The sequence below is a fragment of the Pinus tabuliformis genome, chromosome 4_2 (genome assembly GCF_031772625.1).
Source record: "Pinus tabuliformis cultivar Carrire ecotype Pingquan chromosome 4_2, CPIR1, whole genome shotgun sequence".
Taxonomy (NCBI): domain Eukaryota; kingdom Viridiplantae; phylum Streptophyta; class Pinopsida; order Pinales; family Pinaceae; genus Pinus; species Pinus tabuliformis.
The window spans coordinates 883,471,374-883,498,369 of NC_142304.1; the positions used below are offsets into that span (position 1 = coordinate 883,471,374).

Here is a 26,996-nt window from a genome sequence, read left to right on the forward strand (position 1 = left end):
TCTACTGCGTAGATATGAGTCTCTTCTCTACTGCGCTGAAATGGGTCTCTCTCTCTCACACATGTGAAGCTAGAAGCTGTTGAATTTGAAGCTGCAACTGCAGAAGTAAAGATTGACTTGCGTGGCCTAGAAGATCTCCTCTTTGGAACTGCGTTGTAGGTTCATCTGAACCTCCTTTGAAAGCCGCAACTTTTGGTGGTGGAATGAAGTCAATCCGACGATCGGTTTGCAAGATATCGACTGCCCTAGTTTGAAGCTGGAAACCGCTGAAACTGAAGCTGCAACTGCAGAAGTAAAGATTGACTTGCGTGGCCTAGAAGATCTCCTCATTTGAACCACGTTTCAATCCGACTGTCGGTTTGCGAGATATGGTCTGCCATAGTTTGATAATGAAGCCGCTAATGCTGATGCTACTGATCTAGGGTTTGCTATTGCTGATATGAATCAGATTTATTGTACTATTTCTCTCTGCTGAATTTTTGAAGATAAAAGAAGATTTGATCAAAGGGTTTCCCCACACATTGTGGGGTTTGTCCCTGGTTAGCCACCACATCTTGTGTCTCTTGTCTTGGCTTGTTTTCTGTCGATCGTTTAATGTTCTATCTGCACTTTACTTTATGTACATGTGATTGCTAATCGGTGGAATATAATAAGAAAAAGAAGTAAACTGTTATAAGCATAGAACATACCATAACTTAACATGGTATCAGAGCTGAGGTGAAGACAAAGCCCGAGCAAGAGCAAGAGCAATCGTTGAAGAGAAGATTGGCAAGGCTATCCTAAAAGAACTATGGGGTCCTCAACACTCTTTCCTGCCGAAGACAAGCTCCGTGAGAAAGCTGACTATCACGGATGGAAGATGTCTATCGATCTAACCGTTGAAGATCAAGGAGTGCTGGACCATGTAAGAGGCAATATTGTTGAGCCTTCATCAAATGCATCTGCTGCTGCCTGGAACAAATGGAAAAATGGAGAAGTCAAAACAAAGAAGATCGTCCGGGACTATCGACAAGTGCTTGGTGGCCTACATCTCTGATCTAGACACCTCCAAGGAAATCTACGACAGACTGGTGAGTTTATTTAAAGTTAATGATGCAAATCAAGTTTTGTTTCTTAGAAATAAGTTGAAGGAAATCAAGAAGGGTAAAGATGAAAGTATGCAAGCATACTTCTTAAGAATCACCGAGATCAAGAACGATCTCCTATCTATTGGGGAAACCATTACTGACAGAGAAATGGCACTCACAACTCTCGGAGGATTACCATATGAATGGTATGTGTTCAGGACTACTCTTCTGAACAATAATGTAATTCCTAGTTTCGAGGAATTAATGGCTAGATGCATTCAAGAACAAACAAGGGTAGAAGAGCAGGAAATGCCCTTGCCTAAAGGTCCTCCTGCTGCTTTTTCCTCTCATGCTAAGAAAAGAAATAATTCTGGGTCTAAATCGAAAAGAAAGGTTGGATTTAAGGGTGGAAGAAAAGGACGATGTTTCATTTGCAATAAAGCAGGTCACTATGCAAGGGAATGCCCTGATAGAAAGGACTCTCACCGTGATGATGATCAAAATCCCTCTCATGGTAATCGAAGGAATGGAAAATTCAACAACAAAGGAAAAAGGAATGCGGGAAATCAAGGAAGAGGGCAACCATTCAAAAAGGCTAGAAATTCCAGGTATGAATCTAACACTGTTGACGATAAGCAGGCTGAATATTATCTACCAGCTGCTCTATCTACCTCCGCTCCTTCGGACTCCATGGGAATTTGGCTCATTGATAGTGGTGCCTCAAGACACTTCATTGGTTACAAAGAAGTACTCTATAATCTAGTAGAGAAAGAAACTAACCTGGAAATTGTCCTTGGAGATGACATGAAATACCCAGTGAAAGGTGTAGGCAATGTTTCTCTTAAACTGAATCAAGGTAATACGATTCACTTATAAGATGTATTATATGTACCTGATCTCAAAAAGAACCTGGTATCCATCTCGGCAATGGAAGACAAAGGCTATAAGGTAACCTTCAGCGATGGTAAGGTACGCATATGGAAAAATAATGTTAAAGATGCTTTCACTCTTGGGTTTCGAGTTGATTCTTTATATCAAGTCGGTGGAAGTCCGCTAGGTGTCATGTCTTGTGACACAACGCTTCAGTCCGAACTTTGGCATCGGAGGTTTGCCCACCTTCATTACAAAGCTCTACCCGATGTAAGACAGATGGTAACAGGGATGCCTGAATTCCAAGTAGAGAAAGAAGGTGTATGTCCGGGATGTGCCGAAGGAAAGCTCAAAAGGGGACCATTCCCTTCAAGTCAAAGCAAGACCTCCGATATATTACAACTAGTTCACTCAGACATATCAGGTATGATGCCTGTGAACTCCTTGGGAGGATACTCATATTATCTCACTTTTACAGATGACCATTCTCGAAAGACCTGGATATACTTCTTGAAAAAGAAGGATGAAGTGTTCCCTTGGTTCCGACACTTCAAAGCCCTAATCGAGAATCAAACCGAAAAGAAGATCAAGATCTTAAGAACTAACAATGGGACTGAATATGAATCTAATGAGTTCCATGATTTTTGTAAAGAGGCTGGCATCAAGAGGGAGACTACTACACCATATACTCCTGAACAAAATGGTGTGGCAGAAAGGAAGAACCGCACAATTGTGGAAGCTGTCCGGGCCATGCTACATGATCAAAGTATTCCTAAGTTTCTATGGGCTGAAGCTGCAAACACTGCCGTATATGTACAAAATCGATGCCCTCATCAAGCATTGGGTTCCAAGACTCCTGAAGAAAAATTCACCGGTAAAAAACCTGATGTTTCTCATTTTAAAATTTTTGGAAGCCCTGTATACTTTCATGTGCCGAAAGAGAAAAGAAATAAATTGGGAGCATCTGGAAAGAAGGGAATTTTCGTGGGCTATGGTGAAAATACTAAAGGCTATAGAATCTATGTCGCTGGTCAAAGGGAAGTCATAATTAGTCATGATGTCACCTTTGACGAAGATATGGCTCTCAGCAAGGTGATCAATCTTCCGACTTTGAGGAGCTCTCAAGAAGCCGACACCCGGGAACCGAAAGAAAAGGATGATGAATCAATGCCTGATGTAGAAGAACCCATGGATCGGATTGATCCTCCTCCATATGAGCCTTCCTCTTCTAGGAAGAGGCCTTCATGGATTAAGGGGTTACTTGATGATGCTGAAGGACATGCTGCACCTCGAGGAACCTTTCGTGAAAGTAAGAAACCTAATAGGTATCAAGGATACCTGACCATCATGAGCACGATCATACAAAATGAGCCTTCGTCATTCTCAGATGCCGTCAAGCATCAAGTATGGAAGGATGCTATGACCGAAGAATATGAGTCTATCATAAAGAATGATGTTTGGGAAGTAGTTCCCAGACCCCAGGACAAGACCGTTGTTACTTCCAAATGGCTTTACAAGATAAAGCATGCAGCAGATGGGAGCAGGGAAAAGTATAAGGCTCGTTTTGTTGCTCGAGGTTTCTCCCAAAAGGAAGGTATAGACTATGATGAGATATTTGCACCGGTTGCTAGATATACGACCATCCGCTCGATCATAGCCCTTGCCGCTTCACAAGGATGGAACCTACATCAGATGGATGTCAAGACTGCGTTCTTGCATGGCTCGATCAAAGAAGAGGTCTACGTGGAGCAACCCGAAGGATTTGAGATTTATGATCGAAAATCTCATGTATGTAGGTTGAAGAAAGCTCTCTATGGGTTGAAGCAAGCACCCCGAGCATGGTATGAGAGGATCAATAGCTACTTGATGAAGCTGGGATTCACTAGGAGTGAAGCCGATCCTAACCTTTACTTTAAGGTTGAAGATGACAAGCCTCTCATACTGGTGTTGTATGTGGATGACATCTTTCTAATAGGTGCAGACCCTCTCATTCACAAATGTAAGAGGAAGCTGGCCTCTGAATTTGAAATGAAAGACCTAGGACTGATGCACTACTTCCTAAGACTTGAAGTGTGGCAATAGCCAGGAGAAATTTTCCTATCTCAAGGAAAATATGTGGTCAAGATATTGGAAAGATTCGGAATGGTGGACTGCAAGCCTGTAACTACTCCGATGGAGCTTGACTTCAAGAAGTTAAGCGGTAGTGCTGCTGGACCTGTTTTACGAAATGCTACCGAGTATTGGCAACTCGTCGGGGCATTAATGTTCTTAGTGAACTCCCGTCCAGATATATGCTTTGCAGTCAACACGTTGAGCCAGCATATGGTTGAACCCCACCACATACACTGGATTGGTGCCAAGAATCTGCTGAGATATCTTCGTGGCACTATCACTTATGGGTTAAGATACATTGCCAGAGATGTGAGACTATTTGGATACACAGATGCTGACTGGGCAGGCAATGTGGAGGATCGTAAGAGCACTTCCGGGTGTTGTTTCTCCTTGGGATCTGCTTCGATATCCTGGATGAGCAGGAAACAAAAGTCGGTGGCTTTGAGCACCCCCGAAGCAGAGTATATTGCTGCTAGCATGGCTTCTTGTGAGGCAGTTTGGTTGCGAAAGCTCTTTAGTGAGTTGTTTGGATTCACATTGGATACCACTGTGATCCTTTGTGACAACCAAAGTGGGATTCGTTTGTCAGAGAATCCCGTATTTCATGATCGTTCCAAGCATATTGATATCAGATACCATTATATTCGAGATATGGTGCAACGGGGAGCTATAAGGTTCCATCATATTGGTATAGATGAACAGGTCGCCGACATTCTGACAAAACCCCTTGGGAAAGTAAAATTTCTGACTTTCCGTGAACAACTTGGAGTTTAGAAGGCTGCGGGAATACTGCAGAGTGGAGCTGGTGAGGAACTGTAGTCAGAACAATCCCTGACAAAGCAAGGCCAGAGGAGTTGCTACCGAGGGTTTCTAGCGAGGGCCAAGAGCATTATCCTTGACGGGGCCAAGGATCATGTAGTACCACACATAGCTGAGAAGGAAACGACATTTGAGATGTGAGAGGCTCTTAAGAAGTTGTACTAACATACTTCTGTGCAGAGAAGAATGCTGCTTGAGAATCAGTTGATGTCGTATCAGATGAAGGGGGGAGAATTGATTGACACCTTCCTCGAAGAACTGAATGAGATCCGAGATCAATTGACTGCTGTAGAGGCAACACCGGATCAAGAGCTGATGGTGAGGACAACTCTGAATGATGTCTCAGAAGACTGGGAGGTATTTGTCCAGAGTATCCTGGGCAGAGGGACTCTCCCACCTTGGGACGAGATGTGGGCAACTCTTCACTAGGAAGAGATTAGACGACAGTCGAAGACGGATAGCAGCAGAAAGGGGATCAAAGTCAAGTAGGAGGAGGAAGATGTGGCCTTAACATATGAGGGAAAGCAGGAAAGGCGGAAGAAGAAAGATCTCTCCAAGATCAAGTGCTTCCACTGTGGGGAGCTGGGTCATTATGCGATCTAGTGTTCGAGGAAGAAGAGTAAGGGGGAGACTTCCGAGACTAAGGCAGTGCCAGCATGGGCAGAGAAGGAAGTTTTGATAGACGATGACTGTGCCATGAGTGCACATGCGCCACTGGAGAGGAAGTGGGGAGACATGGAGCTATAGTAAGACGGACTACAGACGATGAAGGGCAGGATCCTTGAGGTATCCAGCGTCTTGGATTAGACCTTGATACGGGAGCCCCGATGAGGAGTAGCTAGACTGGTTGATGTGGGTAGAGATGGATGCAGATGGAGCGGCAGATAGAGCTATAGTGCAGGAGTCTCGAGACAACGCGAGGGTAGCAAGTTGCAGCAGTGCGAGAGGCACAGGAGTGTTGCACCAGTGCAGGATGGCTCAAAGAGGTGTGCAACGGTGCGAGATGCAAAGAGTTGTTGCAACAGTGCAGAGGTCAGAGAGGGAGCACTTGTCAGCGGTAGAGGGAGCTTCAACATCAGTGGGTGTCTCTAGCCCAACAGGGAGGTCATATTGGGAGATCAATTACTTACCTCTCAGTAACTGAGTTGTAGTGCAGCAGTGGGTAGCACGATGCAACATGATGAGAGGATGTGCAGTGCGAATGCAGTGCTGGGAGAAAGGACCAGCAACAACACGGATGCAGAGGGAGTTGCAGTATGGATGCAGCAGTGGCAGTGGTAGTGGCAGGGCCATGGGTAACAGTACAAGATGCAACAGTGCAGAGGATGTTGGGCAAAAAGGCCTAGCATCAGCACAGGTACCGATGACGGATGATCAGAGTAATACTCAGTGAGGAGTATTGCTAGAGCACAGTCCTCGCTAAGAGGGAGTGTTGATTTGGGGTAGCATCGGATGTGCTCTAGCCACGAAATTTGGTGGAGAGGTTGGGGCACATGAGATCTCCAATACCTAGAAAGGGTTTGGGCAGATTCTAAACAGATAACGAGATATTAAAATAATTAATATTTTTAATGGAGTCCCTAAGTCTAAACTTAGGAAAAATAAAATATTAATGTGTATTAATATGAATTTGTGTTAGAATGGTTCGAAAGACATGGATCAAGGCGGATCTAATCTTAGCCGTTGATTAGGGACTTAATCTCGGCCGTTGATATGTCAATAGGAAAATTATAAGAGGAGGCTTGAGGGTCACTTGGAGAGAACACCAGAGTGCTCAGTCATTCTATTCTCTAGAGCGGGGTTTGCTAAGAGAGATAGAATTAGTGATCGGGATATGCACCTGAGGGGCATTTGAGTACAGAGAGATAGAGAGGCAGAGATAGTGTCGGGAGAGCAGCGCAGTAGCCAAGGAGAGTGACACAGAGCCAGCTAGGGCTCACGCAGAAGCAACCGGGAGCTGTGTAGAGCCTCAGAGAGGCTAGCGTTGCTGACGTAGCGTGCTAGAGGGCTGATGCGGGGCCTACCAGGGCTGACGCAGACCCATCTAGGGTGACGCAGGGCCAGCGTGAGGCAGAGAGGGGCTGACATAGTCCAGAGAGAGGCTGACACAGTCCAGAGAGAGGCTGACTCTGGGGTTTCTGGGGCAGAGTTGTGCTGAGTAGCTGCCGGAAGGATTATCTGGGGTTTCATCGAGGAGATTTGTTAGAAATTGAGAGGTATTACTGCCAAGGAAATTCTCTGTTGTGTAGGCCAATTTCAGCACCCAGATTGTACTATGATATTGCTTAATAAAAAAACCCTCAAATCGTTGCATCGGTTTTCCCACATTGGGTTTTTCCGGGGACATTAGTCCAAAAATAATGGTGTCATATGGTGTGTTTGTTTTTGTTTCTTTTAGTTGCTGATATGTAATACGTTTAGCATGCACTAGTGTTTCTTTTCAATATTTACATTGTAAATAACTTGTTAAGGAAAATAACGTGTAGGTAGGAATAAATCAGATAAAGTGCATGGAGGGTTTCTAACTAAGTAAATTTAGAAACTTCAACACTCAATCCGGTCATACGATAACTATTCACCACACATCTCCAAGGATCAGAAGATTCCCCAGAAGATTAATCTAGGATGGTCTGATCCATTTTCAGTACGACAATTCTATTTATCTCTCATAACATCATATTGTCTTGTATCGATAAAGATGAAAGCTCAGAAACAAGAAGATATTCCGAATGACAGAGGAGGTCTGATCCTTCATCAGTAAGCTTTGAGGACAAAGCTTTTTGAAGGAGAAGGCAATGTTATGAACATAAATTATGTAAAAATAGATAATAAATAATAATCATAATAATATAAATACAGTAATAAATAATAAGTAAATTAACTAATGGTTAGTTAGTTAATAATGAAAAAGCGTGTCTTAGAGACATACTTGTTCGTGAAAGGGTACTTACCTGGCTATATAAACATGTTAAAATTGGCAACCAGGGCAAAACTTCATGTGGGTCATCTTATTCATGGCTAATAATATTTTTATTAGATTCCTCTCGTCAAGAGGTGTAGGATTGATATAAAGATCATCCAATTCCTATAAATATTCATGGAGATATGAATTTATTTTGATTATGGAATTCTTATCAAGCTGACCTACAACTCATGTAGGCTCCTGGATTAATGTAGCAGGATTAATGTGTTCTCCTGTGAGGACAGGATTGATTAGTTCTCCTGTCGAGGCATCCTACCCATGCAGTCTGGGACTCATGGGAAGTACCTCTCATCTGATCAATGAGCAGGGAAATGAAGTTAGGGACCATAGTAGTACCGATGGACGCATCGTTGTAACTATCGTACTCCCTGTTAGAGTCGGTCTTGTCGCCTTCCATCAGCGATCAAAGCTCTTTGCATTTGTATAAGTAGGTGTCTCATCAGTGTCAATTTTTGCATCCCATTAGGCATGCCATAACCCTGATGGAGGAGCTGGTGTCTTTGTCCCCCTCTTGGCATTGCTGGATCAGGTCATTTCAGTCTTTAGTCACTTTCAAGCTTGTCTTGTCTTGTCTTGAGGTCAAATTCCTAGGTCTAGGGTTTTGGTCAAGATGGTTTACAAGGTCATGTCTCTGAAGGTCAATAAGTGCTCAGCAAGCCAAAGGGATGATTTTAAAGATGTTTCTTCGCAAATTTCAATCTTGTACAGTTAATGTTCACCTTGGATTTAAAAACTCTGTTTTTAAAGCCAAGGTCATTTTTCAAATTTTTGTAAAAAGTGATGAAATTTCAAAAAGCTTCCAAAGACAGTATGAAACCCTGGCTCCCTTGCCAAGATCCCTTAGATGATGTCCCTGCAAAAAAAAAATATCAAGCAAAAGCATTAAATGAGTCAATTTCAGGATAAAGGAAACCAAAATGGTCAATTTTATAAAGTGTCAAAGAGAAAAATTAAAGTGTCAAAGAGAAACATTATAAAGTGGGTTTGAGCATGAAATTATTTCAAATCAAAGCTATAAAGGCCCAATCTCCCTCCATCGACCCTCATTGTGCATCCAAGTTGTTTGCAAGAGCGATTGAGTGAAAGTTTGAGCGAATTTGGGAGCTGGACAGGCGCGCGACCCGTCAGACCAGGTGCGCGACTCGTCAGAGGCGCGCGACCCGTCAGACCAGGTGCGCGACCCGTCAGAGGCGCGCGACCCGTCAGCAGTGTTCCGGCAGTGTAATTTTTCAACGGGCGCGACCCGTCAGTGGCGCGCGACCCGTTGGGTGAGGTGCGCGACCCGTCAACGCCCTCCTTACCAAACCGACGGCAAATTTATCCAAGGACCCTCCGAAATCGCCAAATTGCCAAGGTAGGCTCTCCAAACTTAAGAATGGTTGCTTGTTATGGTCAATGGGAATTTTAATGGCATTTTTTAGGATCTCCATGTGCAAGATAAAAGCTCCATGTTGCTGCATTTTAAATTTGTAAAATTTGCCTAGGGTTTTATGTTGTTTGAAAGGTATTCCCCTTGTAATCATTTTCCCCATTTCCCATGTCATTTTCCTTATCCTTCTATATACATTTCCCTTTTAAATTTGTAAAGAAAAATCCAAACCCTACCCCTCTTCCCTAAAAAATGAAAAATTAAGCCCTAACCCTATCTCTCATTACCCATGTAAACAATGTATATAATGATGCATATGCAATGATTTTTGCAATGTTTTTTCCCTTAAATCCCTGTTTTATATGTTTATTCCCATTTTCCCTTTAAAATTGTCCCTCCCCTAACATTCCCTTCATGCTCCTTGTCCCCCTTGAAACAACATGCAAATCAACATTTTACAAAGCAGAAACAGCAGTACATTTTGGCCACTCTGCTCCTTAAACAATGTCAGAAACCGAAACCTATGAGCAGAGTGATGACCAGGCATCAGCTTCAGAGATTGAGATACAGAGGAGGCCTCATAAGGGTGGTAAGGGTGGTCATCATACGCGAGAGGAGCCCACCTCTTTGACAGATTTACAAGCTTGTCCTATGGCAGTCTCATGTTTCCAGTACATGTCTTGCTATTAGTTTTGTGAGAGGATCTCTCGGATTCAGCACCACAGAGAGTTGGCTCGCCTGTTTGTTTTACACTTGCATGATGGACATGTCAACCTTGCCGGGGTGGACTTCACATTGACACCTGAGGTGATTGCATAGGCCACAGGGATACCTAATGTTGGAAGAGGTATGGAATAAGCGCAAGGTGCTGGATAGTGTTCATTTTGAGCCTTTCGTTAGACCAGCACTCATGAGACACTTGACAGGAGTGTTTCCCTTCAGATTTCTCAGGAGTGAGTATGCTCCCATGATGAGGCTCATCATGCTCTATTTTACCTGTGAGGGCAGATTTTCACAGGTATATTCATACCATATTCGCCTCTTGATGCACTTCACCCGGGTGCGGATGATGAACATCCCTGTTTTCTTCTATCAGAACATTGAAAAGATGGTGTCCATGATGCAGAGGAAGAGCCCGGCACATCAGTATAGGAGCCTTTACCATTATGGTTTGATTCAGCTTGTAGTATTACATCAGTTGGCTCAGCAGGGCATCTCATGGGAGGAGTTCATTTCTCGTGAGCTTTTCACAGTACCACCACCGCCACATCCTGAGGTTATTCACGAAGAGGGAGGACCATCACAGCAGCATGACATCCCTGTCACTAGACATGTCAGCTCCTCACCTTTGGTTACTTATCAGAGAGGCCAGAGGGCCTTATTTGCAGCAGCGCGGCGAGTACTTTCTCCACAGCATGTGGAAGGGGTCTCACCTTCTTCATCGGCTCAGCGAGTGTTATCTCCACATCAGGTGGAAGGGGCCTCGCTTTCTTCAGCAGCACAGGTACCAGGGAGGGGCAAACAGCCCAAGGTTGATGAGGGACCATCAGGTGTTCCGGATATAGAGTTTATTGATCTTGATGTCAGTTCTCCTAGCCGAGAGTCAAAGGAGATCATTCAACACCTTAGAGCTGAAAATGATGCCTTGCAGAGGAGATTAGAGGGGGCACAATGGACAATCTCATACCTGGAGCAGCGCAACAAACAGTTGGAGGATGAACAAGCTCTTGATGAGTTGTGGAGGATTCGTAGTGACCGCAATTTGAACCGGAGAAGACCCGGTGATCTATTGCCCACTGAGCGAGAGTCCATGCTCATCCAGGTAAATGCACACTTGGAGAGGCTGTTGGCTAGGGCCAACCAAGAGAAGAAATTGCTGAGGAACATGAAGAACCATTATTGGGCAAGAATGCACGTGTGCAAGGCAAAAATGAAGATGTTCCAAGGAGGTTGGCCAAGGCACTAAAACGACGGAAAAGGCCCGATCCACTCCAAATTTTGGCCAAAGCTTCTTTGACTGAGCATGGCACTAAATAGCCTAGCCACAACACAAATCCCAAGAAATTTTGAGCATTTTTGGTAAATTTTGGTTTTTTCAGGCAATTTACAGGTTTTCTCCATTAACGGGTCTCACCCCCCGCACGACCCTTCATCCTGGGAATTCCATTTTGCAAAAACTCAGCATTTCCAGATTTGTCATGAGAAGTTACATATGCTCATCCATGGACAAGAGATTTTATGAAGTTTTGGGCCTCCAGAAAGTCAAAAAACAAGCAAAAAATGACTTTCTGCCACATTTTTTAGACACAGAAAGCAGTCTTGGGAGATTGCAATTTTGGAGGGGCAAATGACCACCAAATTCAGAAATTCTAGTTGGGTTGGAAAGTAGACTCACAGACCTTTCCAACAAGCCTACTCTTGCTCAATTTGGACACCTGGAAGTGCCCCAAATGCGGTCCCAAAGGCGCTCGACCCGTCAGGCAGAGGCGCGCGACCCGTCAGGCAAATTTCTCCAAATTTCAAGTACAGCTCAGAAAAACGCAGTTTGACCCTGTTTGACTTTTTGGGGTGGATTATTATCCTCTTTGATGTAATTAATGTACTTTTATGACACTTTTACACTTATGTATCTCTTCTAGAAGATTCATTCATGAAAAAGGTGAAAATTAAATGAATGAATTGGTTTCCTAGCTTATAGAGGCAAGTTGTTTTGACTGCCTAGTTTTCAGTACTTAGTTTAGAAGTGGTTGAAACAACTCCTAGAAGGATGAACTCGACCCCTAGAGTCAAGGAAAGGTGTTAGCTTGCCTATATTATGTATTTTCTTAGTCATTTTCAGAGGTTGGAAGGTTGGACTCTTGAGGGAGAAGCTATCATTGTATTATTCACTGTATCTCTGCAATTTTTGGCAAAGGAAGACCAGGGTTTTGCAGTCCTTTTTGGGATTCTTGTGGTCACATGTATTGATGGTGTGTTTCTCTATGTACTTGTAAGTGTGTTATGTGAATCATTTCCTTTATTTTCCTTCTGCACATTAAACAAATGAAGTGTTAAAGTAGAATTCATGACTGTCATGCTCTGCTTTTAAGTTTGTTTAATTTCAATGTTTTCTACTGTTTAAGGAGAATTCAAAGTTATTGTTTGCTCTCCTTAGCTCCTCACCTGTCTTTCTCATCCATTCATCTCAATCTAAGGCATCAATACTGTATCCTACCTCGCCCCAAAGAACCCCCTGCAGAAACTGTGTCCAATCCCCGCACCCAAAATTGCCATCCCCTCAATTTTCCCACCAAAAACCCTAAAAATCCTAAATCAACCCTTTTGATCAGTTTACTAGCCTAAAATCAGTGTTACCCTATTGGTTATCTCGCCCATTGAAAATCTTTACCGAGATAGACCGGAGAGAGCCCTCTCCTGCCCCGTAGGGCTAGCTACGAGGCTAAGTGGTTTGATGTTGCCTTGAGGTTTACCTTTCTTAGCCTGAGGTGAAATTTCAAGCGCTAACACTCCCTACGCTAGGATGACCTCCATTAATCTGGGATCAATGATACTGCTCTGGGACCAGTGGTAGGAGTTGTACCATACTATGACGCTGACTTCGGGTCGGTTGAGACTGGTCTGGGATCAGTGGTACATACTCTGAGACTGACTTTGAGTCAGTGGAGGATGATATTGGTCTGGGACCATTGGAGTTGTACTCACTATGATGCTGACTTTGGGTTGGTTGAGACTGGTCTGGGACCAGTGGTACATACTTTGAGACTGACTTTGAGTCAGTATGATACATCCTCGATCATTTCTTCTTCTTCATAATTCGGATAAAAGCAGAGTAGAATAGAACAATGCAAGAGCAGAGCAGAACATAACAAAACAATACAGATCAGTGCAGGGCAGAACAAGACAAAGCAGAACAGGCAAAATAGAGCAGAGCAGGGCAAGGGTCAGGCTGTACAAGACAGTGCATTTGATGGATGAATAGTAACGACCGATAGACAGATTGCAGATGAAGTTCTCCATGGTTGAGAGGGAGTGTTAAAATTGGCAACCAAGGCAAAACTTCATGTGGGTCATCTTATTCATGGCTAATAATATTTTTATTAGATTCCTCTCGTCAAGAGATGTAGGATTGATATAAAGATCATCCAATTCCGATAAATATTCATGGAGATATGAATTTATTTTGATTATGGAATTATTATCAAGCCGACCTACAACTCATGTAGGCTCAGAAGCCCAACAGTCGCATCTATTCACCCACCAACGTTGTGTATAAATACAAGAGGACTTTTCCTCATTTACACTCACTCATCTCATCACATCTCTCTCTTTCTCTACTGCGCAAATATGAGTCTCTTCTCTACTGCGCTGAAATAGGTCTCTCTCTCTCACACATGTGAAGCCGGAAGTTGTTGAATTTGAAGCTGCAACTGCAGAAGTAAAGATTGACTTGCGTGGCCTAGAAGATCTCCTCTTTGGAACTGCGCTGTAGGTTCATTTGAACCTCCTTTGAAAGCCGCAAATTTTGGTGGTGGAATGAAGTCAATCCGACGAACGGTTTGCAAGATATCGACTGCCCTAGTTTGAAGCCGGAAACTGCTGAAACTGAAGCTGCAACTGCAGAAGTAAAGATTAACTTGCGTGGCCTAGAAGATCTCCTCATCTGAACTGCGCTGTAGGTTCATCTGAACCTCCTCTGGAAGCCGAAACTTTTGGTGGTGGAATGAAGTCAATCCGACTGTCGGTTTGTGAGATATGGTCTGCCCTAGTTTGATAATGAAGCCGCTAATGCTGATGCTACTGATCTAGGGTTTGCTATTGCTGATATGAATCAGATTTATTGTACTATTTTTCTCTGCTGAATTACTGAAGATAAAAGAAGATTTGATCAAAGGGTTTCCCCACACATTGTGGGGTTTGTCCCTGGCTAGCCGCCACATCTTGTGTCTCTTGTCTTGGCTTGTTTTCTGTCGATCGTTTAATGTTCTATCTGCACTTTACTTTATGTACATGTGATTGCTAATCGGTGGAATATAATAAGAAAAAGAAGTAAACTGTTATAAGCATAGAACATACCATAACTTAACAAAACAGGACCCTCATTCTCAATTGTACTCATCCTACACTCAATTTATTATACAATATATAATTTACAATTACTGTCGTATCATGGATGTCTTTGTGTACGAAGTATTTTAAATATTTCCGCTGCGTACACGACTTTTGGTCGTCACAATGACTCAAATACAAAATCCTTTGACTCTTTTTGACATATTGAGCATAAAGAACATGCTTGATCACAAATAGAATAATAATAATAAATATATCAAAAATAATATTACATTATGAAGACAAACAATAGTTACATTTTCCACACCATTGAGCTTCAATTTTATTAGACAACACAAGATAATAGGCAAGATATGAAAGATACGACGTTGAATACTTTATTATTGACAAAGATATACATTTATAATACATCCTTATGATCGTTGGTTTCATATTCCAATATGTCTTAGACTCTAGTGATTGTTCACCTTCCACCACACCAACCATAGCGGATTAGGTATCCAACATCCCCCCCTTAATCTGAAGGGGTATATACGAGTCCAAGAAGAGAGCTATAATAAAAATATGCAATAATGCATGATAGCAATAGGTTGAATGAGCTCTCTAAAATGATGATAGAGGGTGGGAGAACTCGAGGTTCCAACCAATGATGGTTTGACCACCCAAACTGGAATGCTTAGTGCAGTTCCTGGAACATTTCCAAATCTGTCAAGAAGCTGGAGTCTGATGCTAGAGGAAGTGCTCCCTATTGTTTTGAAAAGGAAGACAATTGGGGTCTGAACCTAGAATGCTTAGTGTTGTTCCTGGAACAATTCCAAATCTGGCAAGAAGCTTTTAGCTTCTGCTAGAGGAAGTGTCCCTAATGTTTTGAAAAGGTAGACCATTAACCTAGAAAAGGGAGGTCTCAACCTGTGGAAAAAGGGAGAACCTCAACATGAAAAGGGAGGTCTCAACTTGCGGTGGTTTAAGGAAGGCCCCCAACCAAAGGCATGCTCAAGGGCTGCTCTGTCTTTTGGCTACAACTCTGAATCTGGGTATGGCTGAAGGCTCAAGCAATAGGTTCAGGTTGTGACTCAGGCTCGCTTGATGCCTCTGTGAATCTTGTAGATGACCATCAATTCCTCCCTTGTTAGATACAAGGTGAGAAGATGAAGAGATCTCAAGTGTAAGATTTTTCAATACTCGATAACAAATCTTGTGGTATGAGCAAAATATCTTCTTGGCTGTTGAAGCCCATTGCCAAGAAGCGATCCATCCAAGGTGAATCTTCTTTCTTGCAGGAGGCTTGTTTCTGAAGCATCTGTTTGAATGATGAGTGTGCTGACCACAATAATCACACAAATGAAGATCAAAACAAGGATCTTTCATTTGGCCAACTCTGTCACAATGCTGGTATCTAACAACTTGTGGCTGCTTTGGAAGAGTAGCGAGTGAAGATGAGTTTTCTTGAAGAAATCCAACGCTCTAAAACTGAATGGGCTTGGAGAAGTCTGGAATATGAAAGGACACATCCTTGTCATATCTAAGACCGGTTCTATGCTTGTTGCTGACGAGCTATTCCAAAGGTTTGATGATGGGCTTGGGAAGTGGGACCTAAACTTCTGCATCTTTATGTAAAATTGCTCCTAAAATGGGCACATGATGGTAGTTAACCTCAATGTCACTGATTTTATCAAATTTCTGACCACTGATGGGAGCCAACTTCAGAGTCAAAAAGAGGTTTGTTCTAAACAAAAACAAGTTCAGAATGATGATTGTGTTGTTGTATCTCCTCTTGCTGAAGTTGTAACTCAAGCTACAAGAAATTGATTTTATCTTTTACATTTTGTAGACAAGTTTGAATGTCTGTGAGAGTGATTTTGCTGACTTTTACCATATCATCAACAGTGGATTTTATCAGGGTATTCAATAACTCTAATACATTATTAATTTGAGCCATTTTTCGATCTTAAAAATCAAGGGCTTGAACTAAAAATGCACTAGTATTTACATACAAGAAATGCTAAACATTTTGAGACGAGGGCCAAAATATCTAAGCTGAATCCAGCTCACTAAAAATAACAATCTTGATCATCAATGTCTCCACACAAATCGAGCATGGGTCAACATGAAAGGCCAATTTTAAAAACATTGTGGAGGTCAATCTGCTTCCGAATTCAGAGATATAAATTCTATTGAAGAATGTAACTAGCTTCGGTCTTCATAATTGTACTTGTCAAAAGAAAATCTATTATTAAAGAAAATGACTTGTTAAAGCATGGGTTTTATGCAGTGTTGTTAAAATCGCGATTTAATGAAAAAATCGCGATTTTTTCATCTTGCCGATCAAATCGCGATTTTTATACGAAAAAATCGCCTACTTTTTTTTTGCCGATTTTTACTGAAAAAATCGCGCTTTTTTCAAAAAATCGCGATTTTTTCAAAAAAAGCGCGATTTTTAACGAAAAAATCGTGGGGGCTCAGGACAGCATAGTTTTATAACTTTTTTTGGGTTTTTTCATGCAATGTTTTTTGAAAGAAACAAATAATTTTTGAGTGGGGTAGCTTAATGATCAAGTCTAGTTCCTAGTATGGATATGCTATTCATGGTAATGTTAAATTCTTAAAGTAAAAGTGACATTCTCCTTAATCTTCATTTTCATCCTTTTACTTAAATTTTTAACATTACCATGAAATGACTCAGGATGTTTGAGAGTGGTTCCAGCCTCATTGGATTTCATATGGAGAAAGTAGAATTTTAGATTTCATTTAAAATCCAGCAGACTTATCAGTTTTTCAGGATTTCAGGATTGGGAGATTGTAATGTTTCCAGGTGACACCACCTGCCCGGGCTACCCCTGCCACCAGTAGAGGACGTGGTCTACCTCCTATAGCTCCTACTTCTAGTTCTCCAACGTCTAGAGCACATCAGACTCCACTGCCATTTCCACCTGCACGGGCACCAGCATCTACATCTAGAGGGAAAGGGAAAGCTGTGGCATTTTCTCGCAAGAGGGGCAGAGGAAATCAATAGGATTAGACTTTCATTTTATTGTATATGACATTATGACATGATGAGATACATTATCATATTTTTTGTTGATATTTTGAGGCTGAGTTGGGACTCAGGAGTCAGGACTTACTATTCAGGACATGATTCAATGTTATGTGTGATTTTAGCGCTAGAAATGATATTAAACATCTTATATGTTAGTTTTTTTATCATATTTATGTGTCAATGTATTTATTTTATGTTGTAGATGGTTTAGATATTAAAAAAATTGAAAAAAAATGAATATTTTTGTGCCAAACGCTTTTTTCCCGCTTTTGCCGATTTTTTCCGCTTTTTTCCCAGCGCCGATTTAATCCTGATCGCGCTTTTAACAACATTGGTTTTATGCTTAGGTCAATGTTCTCTAGGTCAAAACCTCCATTAAAGGCTTCTAGGTTTTGTATTGAGTCATTAGAGTCATTGTCATTTTTATTAGACCGTTCTTGGGCTTTTGTATCATGTAAAAATGAATTATTTTTGAGTTAAAAATATAATTTGTCACCTCCACACAAAGTCGGCCTTGCCCTCATCAAGTTGGCCTGGATAAGGGCAATTTGACCTCACAAGAAGCCTACATATTGAGCAACTTGACTTAAGTTGGAGAGCATCATCAACAAGTTTGATCTTTAAGAAGCAGTAGTTGCAAAAGAGTGCGAAGTTGCTGGAGAAGGAGAGAAGCTAGGAAGAAGAAAATTGAGATTTTGGGTTTCCTTTCTCTCACACGTGCGAAGTTACTGGGCTGAAGCTGGGGCCAAAATTTTGTTCTTGTTGCAGGGTCGAAGTTCTGAAGTTGGAGACCAAAAATCTGCTGCTGGGGCCGAAGCTCTGGTCTAGCATTGCACTTTGAAGAGATGTCACTTGGAAGGCTGTGCAAAGGACATCTACAAGGAGGAAGCGCTGACTTGGTGGTTAGAGGAGGTCTTTGTCTAGGTCTAAGAAGTCTGGAAGTGTCTCATCTTGAATTGAATTACTGAAGGAAGAGTTCTTGACTAGGTTTTCCCCTTATAGGTGTTTTGCCTGGCTGTGCGCTTACATCTTGTGTCTCTTGTTCTTGTGATCTTCATACACAAATAATCTGGTAATTGCTTGATGAAAGATAATCTAATAAAGAAATAAAAGAGGCCAGCATAATTCACAAATTGTCAAATAATTATCAAGAAAGAGGAATCATAACCCTAATATCTACTAGCATTGATTTCTCAACGCGTTCTTACAACGATCGTCGATTCTAATGGCGACAAAGGACTCCATTCTTCTTCTCCACCTCCTTCAAATTCTGGGGTTGCGCAATATTTGAAGGATATTCCTTCATGAGCATTTTTCATCAACGCTGTTCCAGCTTCCTCATTGGGTGGATTGCTAGTTTATATCTGTGATCACCACACATCACCTCCAGAAAACCAAATCATCAAGACAGATTCGTCTAATATTTTGATAAGATCTCTTACTCTAAAAATAAATCAAGGGCGATTCCAAACCTAAAGATGTTAATGGAAAGATTGCAGCTGAGACCAGTAAGGGGAAAAAGGTCAGTGCAGGAACCAATGTACAAAGAATGGAGAAGCAAACACGACCCTCTAGCAAAGTCAGAGATAATAGACTAGCTTTCAGTGGTGATTCAATGCAGGAATGAATGTTTTGGGCTTGGAAAAATCGACCATGAAGAACTTTTCTGGTTAACTCATAGATAGAGGGATAAATGAGCAGGTTGTGATGAGCGACAAAGGAGAGGAATGCTCATCTTTGAGAAACTTAAACTGGTCGAAATACAGAATCTGTCAAGAAACAGAGCACCGACATGACAAGATAGCCAAAGACAGTTTCATGAGCTTATGAGCATGACCTTATTATGATTGGCAGATTGGCATACAAAAAATGGGCACAAAATCTAGTGGCTCAAACTGGAGCAAGGCCAAAATTTGTCTGCTCTGATACCATGTTAGTCAACACAAGATAATAGACAAGATATGAAAGATAAGAAGTTGACTACTTTATTATTCACAAAGATATACATTTATAATACATCCTTATGACCGTTGGTTTCATATCCCAAGGCCTCCCAGACTCCAGTGATTGTTCACATTCCACCACACCAACCCTTAGCAGATTAGGTGTCCAACAAATTTCAGTTGAAATTCAGGGGTGCAAGTGTCCTAGGTGTGGGGGCTGCTATAGAGAATCCTTACACAATGTTTGGAGAGAGAATTGAAGAGCAAAATTTTTGGGGTAGAAATCACTCACCCGAAGGGAGAATTTAGAGAGAAATTTCGCTGGAGTACTAGGCTGAATTGGAGGGCCAAACTTACTCATCTTTGGCTATGCGTAGAGGAGGACTGTGCAAGCCTGCGAATGCAGTTCGTGGGCTGAGTTGGGAGCTGAAGTGGGGTTGAGGAATTGAACCTTCCTGGGTGATTTTTAGTGGAGTTTTGGAGGATTCTGGTAGTGATGAGTGAGGGCTGCTCCAACCTTCCATTTCAGTAAGATTTCTACTTCAGCTGGCCAGTTGGGCCGCTCGCACTTGTTGGGGGACAATTCCATCTCTTGGTTTCATCCCAATCCCTTTTCGGGTTTTTGTGGGTTTTGGGAGAGGAGTCTGGGGCTAAATTTTCAGAGCATTCCGAGGAGTATTCGGCCTTGAGATCATTATTCCAGCTAGTAGTCAACAACAAATTACTTCTGGGTAGTGCACATTTCTTGTTCTAGGGCATACCTCATTTGGGTCAGAGATATCTCATTTGGGTTTTGAATAGCTTGCTTGGCAAGCTCGAGTTCTATCATTTCAGCTCACTCTATGTACCCAATTCCAGTTATTTAATAAAATGGCTAGAGTGTTTTGCTGGTACCTATTGTGTACTGATTTCGCGGCTGTGATTTATTTATTTTGCTGTTCCTTCTACATTGCTTTGGTATTTGATGTTAATTTCCAATTAGGAATATTACAACATGCCTCCAAGAGGCCCACACAATGATGACGTCAGCTTTTCATCCCTCATGTGGGTTAATTTTTATGATTTCACATTGGCTATGTGGTTGGATTGTAACCACAATTAGTTTTTTCCCTCCATTTGACAACTAAGAGGGGCTCTAGGCTAAAATTAGATTTGATTGGACATGTATAAATATGAGGGACCTCATTTAGTCTCACATCATCATCACACTTGGAATTCGACTTCTTGAGAAGAACTAGCACTTGTTTCTTTAGACTATTGGAGATCTTTTGGATGCATTTTGTTGTATGGGAGCTAGTTTGGTTTGTCTTTGGAGCTTTTCCTTGGATATTGGATGGGTGTATTGCATGTCATCTTGGAAGTGCTTTATGTTCATGGAATTTTTCTCTTGAACTTGTTTAATGTATGGAATTGCTGCTTCTAGAACTTGCTAAATTGTGCCCTAATTGTTGAAAATTAATTTTGAAAGAGCTTTCTAGTTGAGTATTGCATATGTTATTCATCGTATGACATGATATGAATGTTCCTAGTGGAGGAATCCTTAAACTCTCAATAAAACTCCATTATCTCTTGAATTGGATAAATGTTTGGATTGATACCTAGGGCATGAATTCTAGGCATCCTTAGACACGATTTAGCTCATCCCAATCCTCCTAAGACTCCATATGCCCAAAGGGCAAGGAACTAATACAAGTCCTTGGTGGTCAAACTCAATTCTTGGCCATAAATTTTCCTCTCTAAATTTTTGTCCTCTTAATGTAGAACAACTAGGGTAGGGCTTATAGCGAATTCCATAGGAGGAGGTTTTGTGGGATTCCAAGAGCCTAAACATCAAGCCTAGGGTTTTGACTACTTGATCTTAAAGTTTGGTGGGCATCCACTTACATTTTGTCCATAAATCTCTCGCCCTAGGCATTGCCCTAAGAGGGAAACCCTAGGTAGTTCTCCTCAACTTGGGAACTTTTTTGAGCGTTGTATGAACTTAGTACTTGGTGAAGTATAACATAAGAAGCCCGTTCTACTCATTTCCTTGATCTTGGGAGTACTTACATCCACGATAATTCAGGAATCCCTAGGTCTTGTACAATCCATCACTAGGTCTCTCATAGGGAGAAAAGCACCTTTTGAAGCATTATATCACAACGTTGAGCATTCCTTGAGAAATCCTAATCCATCGCCTTGCAATTTAAACCCTAGAATATCTATTAAAGGTGATTATTATCTTACCGGGATTCCTCCCATTGGTCAAAAAGTCCATAAAGAGCATGGGACCTTGGCTGTGGTGACAGTGGGCAATTGTCCCATTGTTAGCACTTAGTCTAGATTTTTGTCTTGTAGGGTTTCCCTCTCCAAGGCCTGCTAGATTTTGTAGTAACAGGACCACTTGTAGATGCCCTCTTTCTTGCTGGTGGAATTGTAGTCTCACTGGCACTCCCCAATTGAAATCCACTAGATGACATCCTCAATAATGGAAGAAGATCCTCATTTTTGGTTTTCTTACTTGTTGCTGCCATCTTCCCCATGCCGACACTATATTCTTTTTCCATTTCTTTTCATTTGGATGCACTCACTGCTCTACATGGTCCAGGTCCAGAATCTTGGCCCAACAAGCGGCCCTTAACTCGGCAATAGATGCTTTTACTCCAGTCTGGATAAAAATGAGATGTCCAAAGAACATCTCCCCCCACCCCCCCAATTAACTTGGCCTTGGGTCCTTGATGTCTTGTTACGTACTTCCACAATGGATATTTCGGATTTGCTCTCTTGAGCCTGCTTTCTTGCTACAACAATGCATTTTTCAACATTAGAAGCTGTACTTGCATCAAATGGAACACTGGCAGAGGGAGATGAAGATGATGGAGGGGGTCAATAGCAACAGGGGATTTCCTTCCTTTCCTTTGACTTTTTTTCAGTTTCCCTTGTTGATTGAGTCATGATTTGTGGTATGAAAGAAAATGATCACTGCTGTAGGAAAAAAATATTATCTGGTGTACAAACCCACCTACCAACCATTTGGAATCCCTTCAAACCTGCAATTTTCCCTTCAGTTGCACACCAAAACACTTCAGAGCTCTGACCTGCATGAGAAAATGTGAAAAGATGAGGGCTAGATTGCTTTTTCAGTGGCCATGTTATCACAAAATCTATGCACCTTAGTCTATGTTTTATTTTGTGTTACTTAGGCTTTAGTAATGGTTATGCTCTAGTTGTACAAGAGGGTCATTTGTGACTGTTTAAACTATTGAATCGTCACATAGCATTTGTGTTTGATATTTAAATTGGATTAGTATAGAAGCTCTATGTCACATTACATACATTAGTAACAGCCATAGAGAGACTAATCACATTTTGGTTTAACTCAGAAGCAGGTAAATGATTAAAAAATGGTACAAAAATTCTAAATCGTATTGCTTTTGAATTTGCTACTTAAGCAATGAAGTTTTCTTTTGTTTTTTAGAGGCACCAAATGTTTTGGTTGGTTTAGAGGGAAACAAGCAATTGGACATTGATGCTGATCCAACCTTCAATCAACGCCTTGATGAAATAAGAAGGTATGTGGCTCTTTATTTTTCTTTCTCCTTTTATAGTAAAGTTGAAATTAACATTTGGATGCTATAATAAGGATATTGAACATTGGTATCCTAACATTAAAATTATTGAATCTTATTTAAGAAATTTGCCTTTTTCGAATTTGCTTTTTGAATCCACTGATAACATCAAAATGTTTATAAAGGACCATCAATTGAACATTAGGACTTTATAGAATTTCCAATCTCATTGGCATTTGATTATGGATAATGATATTTAATTATGAGATGTTACATTATGCATAAATCAACGTATGCTTCCCATTCATCATAGTGGTATTGATTCCATAAGATTTTGAATTGATTGTAAAGGAATTCACTAATGACAACTAGATAATTGCCATATATTGGCCAAAAAAGAAGATTAACTAAGGAAACCATTGTGGGATGAAGGGTAAACATTGAGACTTCGTGTGCAAGGAGCAGGTGAAGTCTTGAAGATGATGAGGCTGAATTTTCTCTAGAAGGGGCAATATATATGACTGATTTGAAGAATAAAACAAGCAAGAGTATACTAATGGAACTGCATACCTTTGGAGGATGTGAGGTTGGATATGCTTCCTCAACTTGAAAAGGAAAAAGCAAGTATGAGCTGATGAGAATAGGTAACCAGGTTGAGCATGTTAAGTTTTGTTCAATATTTGCAGTTTTAAATTCTTATGAATTAGTTTGAATTATGATGAAGCAAAAGGAAAGGATGAGTTTCATGCACTGATGAAGAACAATACATGTTGGCAAAGTTGCTTTTAGGTGGGAGGCCCTATGGTTGTAAATGGGTTTACATCAAAAAATATGATGCTGATGGTTTGCTAATATAGTGCAATGCTGGTTGCAAAGGGATTTGTGCAACAAAAGGGGGTGGGCTCGAGGAGAGTTTTGTCCCTACAACCAAGTTGGTTACAAGGTAGCCATGGCTGCTTAATTTTACTCAAACCAATATTGGTTGCAAGGTAGCCATGGTTGCTCAATTTTTCTTGAACCTATATTAGACGTGTTGCCACAAAATCTAGCATGCCTAATGAGGGGAGTCACATGGGGAGGGCTAGACCTTGTATCAACAATGAGGGAGAGTGTCATTGTCACCTCAACAATCTTCCTACTGCTCTTTAGTGGAATTTCACTGCAAGGGAGGCTTCCTAGTAGTCACCTATAAAGATATTCTAAGTTCTAGGGTTCAAGGTGATGAAATATAGGCTAGGTGAATACACTCAATGATGGAAAAAGGCTCAACTCTTCTTAGTAAGGAGCAACATATCATGAACCTGGACTAGATAATGCTTGAATGACCTAGGGTTTCTTGATCTGAAATAATAGAGGATATCCTAGACACATAAAAGTCAAAGAAAGGGTTTACTAAGAGATTAGATTAACAAAACAATAGAGAAAACCCTCAAAATAAGCCTTAAGTTGAAGCTAGGCAAGGTTTAGGGTTTCCAAGGCACAAAATTAACTATAGAAGAATGACGTCAGGCCTCCTAGGGTAGGATTTACCACAAATAAAGCTAGATTTGCGCTAAAAGGGACTATAAAGGTAAATCATATGTTTTTCTTCCACAAACGCTTATCCACAATGCCCTAGATGAATTCAGTTCAAGGAAAAAGCCCTAGCAACTTTCCTTAAAAGAGTTAGAAAAATAGGAGGAGAAATAATTAAAGATAGTTAGGGAGGCTCCAAGTAGTCACCTATAAAGATAATTAATTAGGGAGGCTTCCTAGTAGTCACCTATAAAGATATTCTAAGTTCTAGGATTCAAAGTGATGAAATATAGGCTAGGTGAAGACACTCTATGATGGAAAAAGGCTCAACTCTTCTTAGTAAGGAGCAATGTATCATGCACCTGAAGTAGATAAGGGCTTGAATGACCTAGGGTTTCTTGAGATGCAATAACAAAAAGGAGATCCTAGACACATAAAAGTCAAAGAAAGGGTTTACTAAGAGATTAGATTAACAAAACAATAGAGCAAACCCTCAAAATAAGCCTTAAGTTGAAGCTAGGCAAGCTTTAGGGTTTCCAAGGCACAAAATTAACTATAGAAGGATGACGTCAGGCCTCCTAGGGAAGGATTTACCATAAATAAAGCTAGATTTGCGTTAAAAGGGACTATAAAGGTAAATCATATGTTTTTCTTCCACAAGCACTCATCCACAATGCCTTAGATGAATTCGGTTTTAGGAAAAATCCTTAGCAACATTCCTTAAAAGACTTAGAAAAATAGGAGGAGAAAAAATTAACTCTTAAAATATTTCTGATCAACAAAATTTACTAGTGCCCAATCCTACTTGGGTGACAGAGTCTTAGAGCAATTCTTAGAGATAAATGACAAATGATTGGAGTAAGGGGGAAAACTCTTTTTTCTACTTAATAAAACCTAACTATCTTTTCTTTGAGGGGAGAAATTAAATAGGAGATGCACACTAGGAGTTCTTTGGATTTTAACGAAGAAATATTCAACATGCAAAAATTAACCAAGATTCTCCATAAATAATTTGCATTTAGACATGGATCACAGAAAAACCCTAGCAATAATTTAGTTACATGTAAAATAATGAAAAAACTATAATAAAATTACGTTCTTCCTTGAAAGTATTTCAATCCCCAAAAGACATCTCCAATACATAAGGCATTCTCTAATAGCAAAAAGCTCCCAAAAATCACATCTCCACAAGTATTAAGTTACATGAAGGCTAAGTCAAGCCCTGGGAGAGAGGGCGAAACTCAAGCATGATGATGAAAAATAAGAAGTGAGAGATCCTCAATATATATGAGGTCTATCGCTATTAGGTGCGTCCAACCCGTAAAGGGAGGTGACATATCCAAGGTCAACCCTTCATTTCATAGGTGTTTGTGATAATGTGGCCATGGAGGGGCAATGCTTTATGGCAAGCTGCCATGGTCATGGGACCTGTTACCGATCAAACTAGCAAGGGTCCTAGGATGGGATCCTATAGAGAAACTACTAGGTCAAGGGGCAACAATGGAGCGATAGCCCACTGTCACCTCAGCTAAGGCTCCCTGCTCTTTACCGACTTTCACCGATGGGAGGAGATTCAGTGTAAGAGGAATCATAAGAATGAGTAGATCAGTGGATGGATAGAGGGTGATTCTTAGAGCCTATTCGCAAGAGAGACTCAATTATGTGGCTTACTTGCTTAAGAAGCAAGGTGATGGGCTCTCTGGGAAGGGCTAGGAGGATACTTAAGCCTAGGGTTTGAGAATATCTCTTGACAAGAGGCTTCCTAGGTCTAAGGATCCTTGTGGAGAAATGGCTTAGATGTAATCCTTGTAGAATATGAGTTACAAAGTTGTGGGACCACAAAGAAGCCAAGTGGACCCAAACTAGGTCAAGGGTATGGAGTTGATCACTCAAAGAGGGGCTTGACCTAATTGGGGAGGAGAATAGGATCAAAGGACTAATTTTCTTTTGAAATACAAATACAATGACCCAAGTGAGGACACTAACCCAAATCAACCTAGGGCAAGAGATGGTCTCGCGGCTAGGGCTTGATATATCTCGGGATTACACCGTCGGAATTGCTTAAAATTTGGAGGACCCCTTGATCAAACTACAATGTAGCAGTGGACCAATTTTCAAGGTGTTTGGATGGATACAAAGAGATTCATTTGATGCCCTAGGTGACCTTCTAGGTTTAGACCTAGAAATTGGAAAAGTGAAGAAAAGAGAGGTCAATTTGACACTGCATACATACATTGCAACCTACACCATTTAAATAATATGTCGAAACAAGAAATTGAACAATAGAGAAAGATACAACACAAATGACACAGTAGTTTTTGGACAATTGTCCCTGGAAAAACCCAATGCGGGAAAGCCAGTGCAATAGATCGGACAATTTTTATTATTACGATGAAGTTATTTCTGAATACAAATTCTGGATACCTTGTTGGCAATTCAGTACAAAGAATATCACTCGGCAGAAGAAATTAGTGAGATTACCTCACTCTACACTGCATCTCTTGGTTGATCTGGCAGCTGAACCAACGAGTTCCCCGGCTACTTCTGCGCTGTCCTTGCGTGGGTCTGCGTCAACCTCTAGGGCACTGCGTCACATCTGTTGGGAATCGATTTGCATTCTGGAGTTGATTCCGGCTCTATCGACTCAGAATATCCATCCCTCCAGC

General features: G+C 41.2%; 1 protein-coding gene across 2 annotated transcripts in view; it reads left to right on the forward strand.

The window, feature by feature from the left end:
• LOC149172520 (uncharacterized) overlaps positions 1–26,996 on the forward strand; it is a 399,406-nt gene that overhangs the window by 46,150 nt on the left and 326,260 nt on the right. For both annotated transcript variants that reach the window (XM_089427737.1, XM_089427736.1), the window contains exon 5: positions 22,725–22,818. In XM_089427737.1, the coding sequence (XP_089283863.1) occupies positions 22,725–22,818 (94 nt within the window). The remainder of the gene's footprint in view (positions 1–22,724; positions 22,819–26,996) is intronic.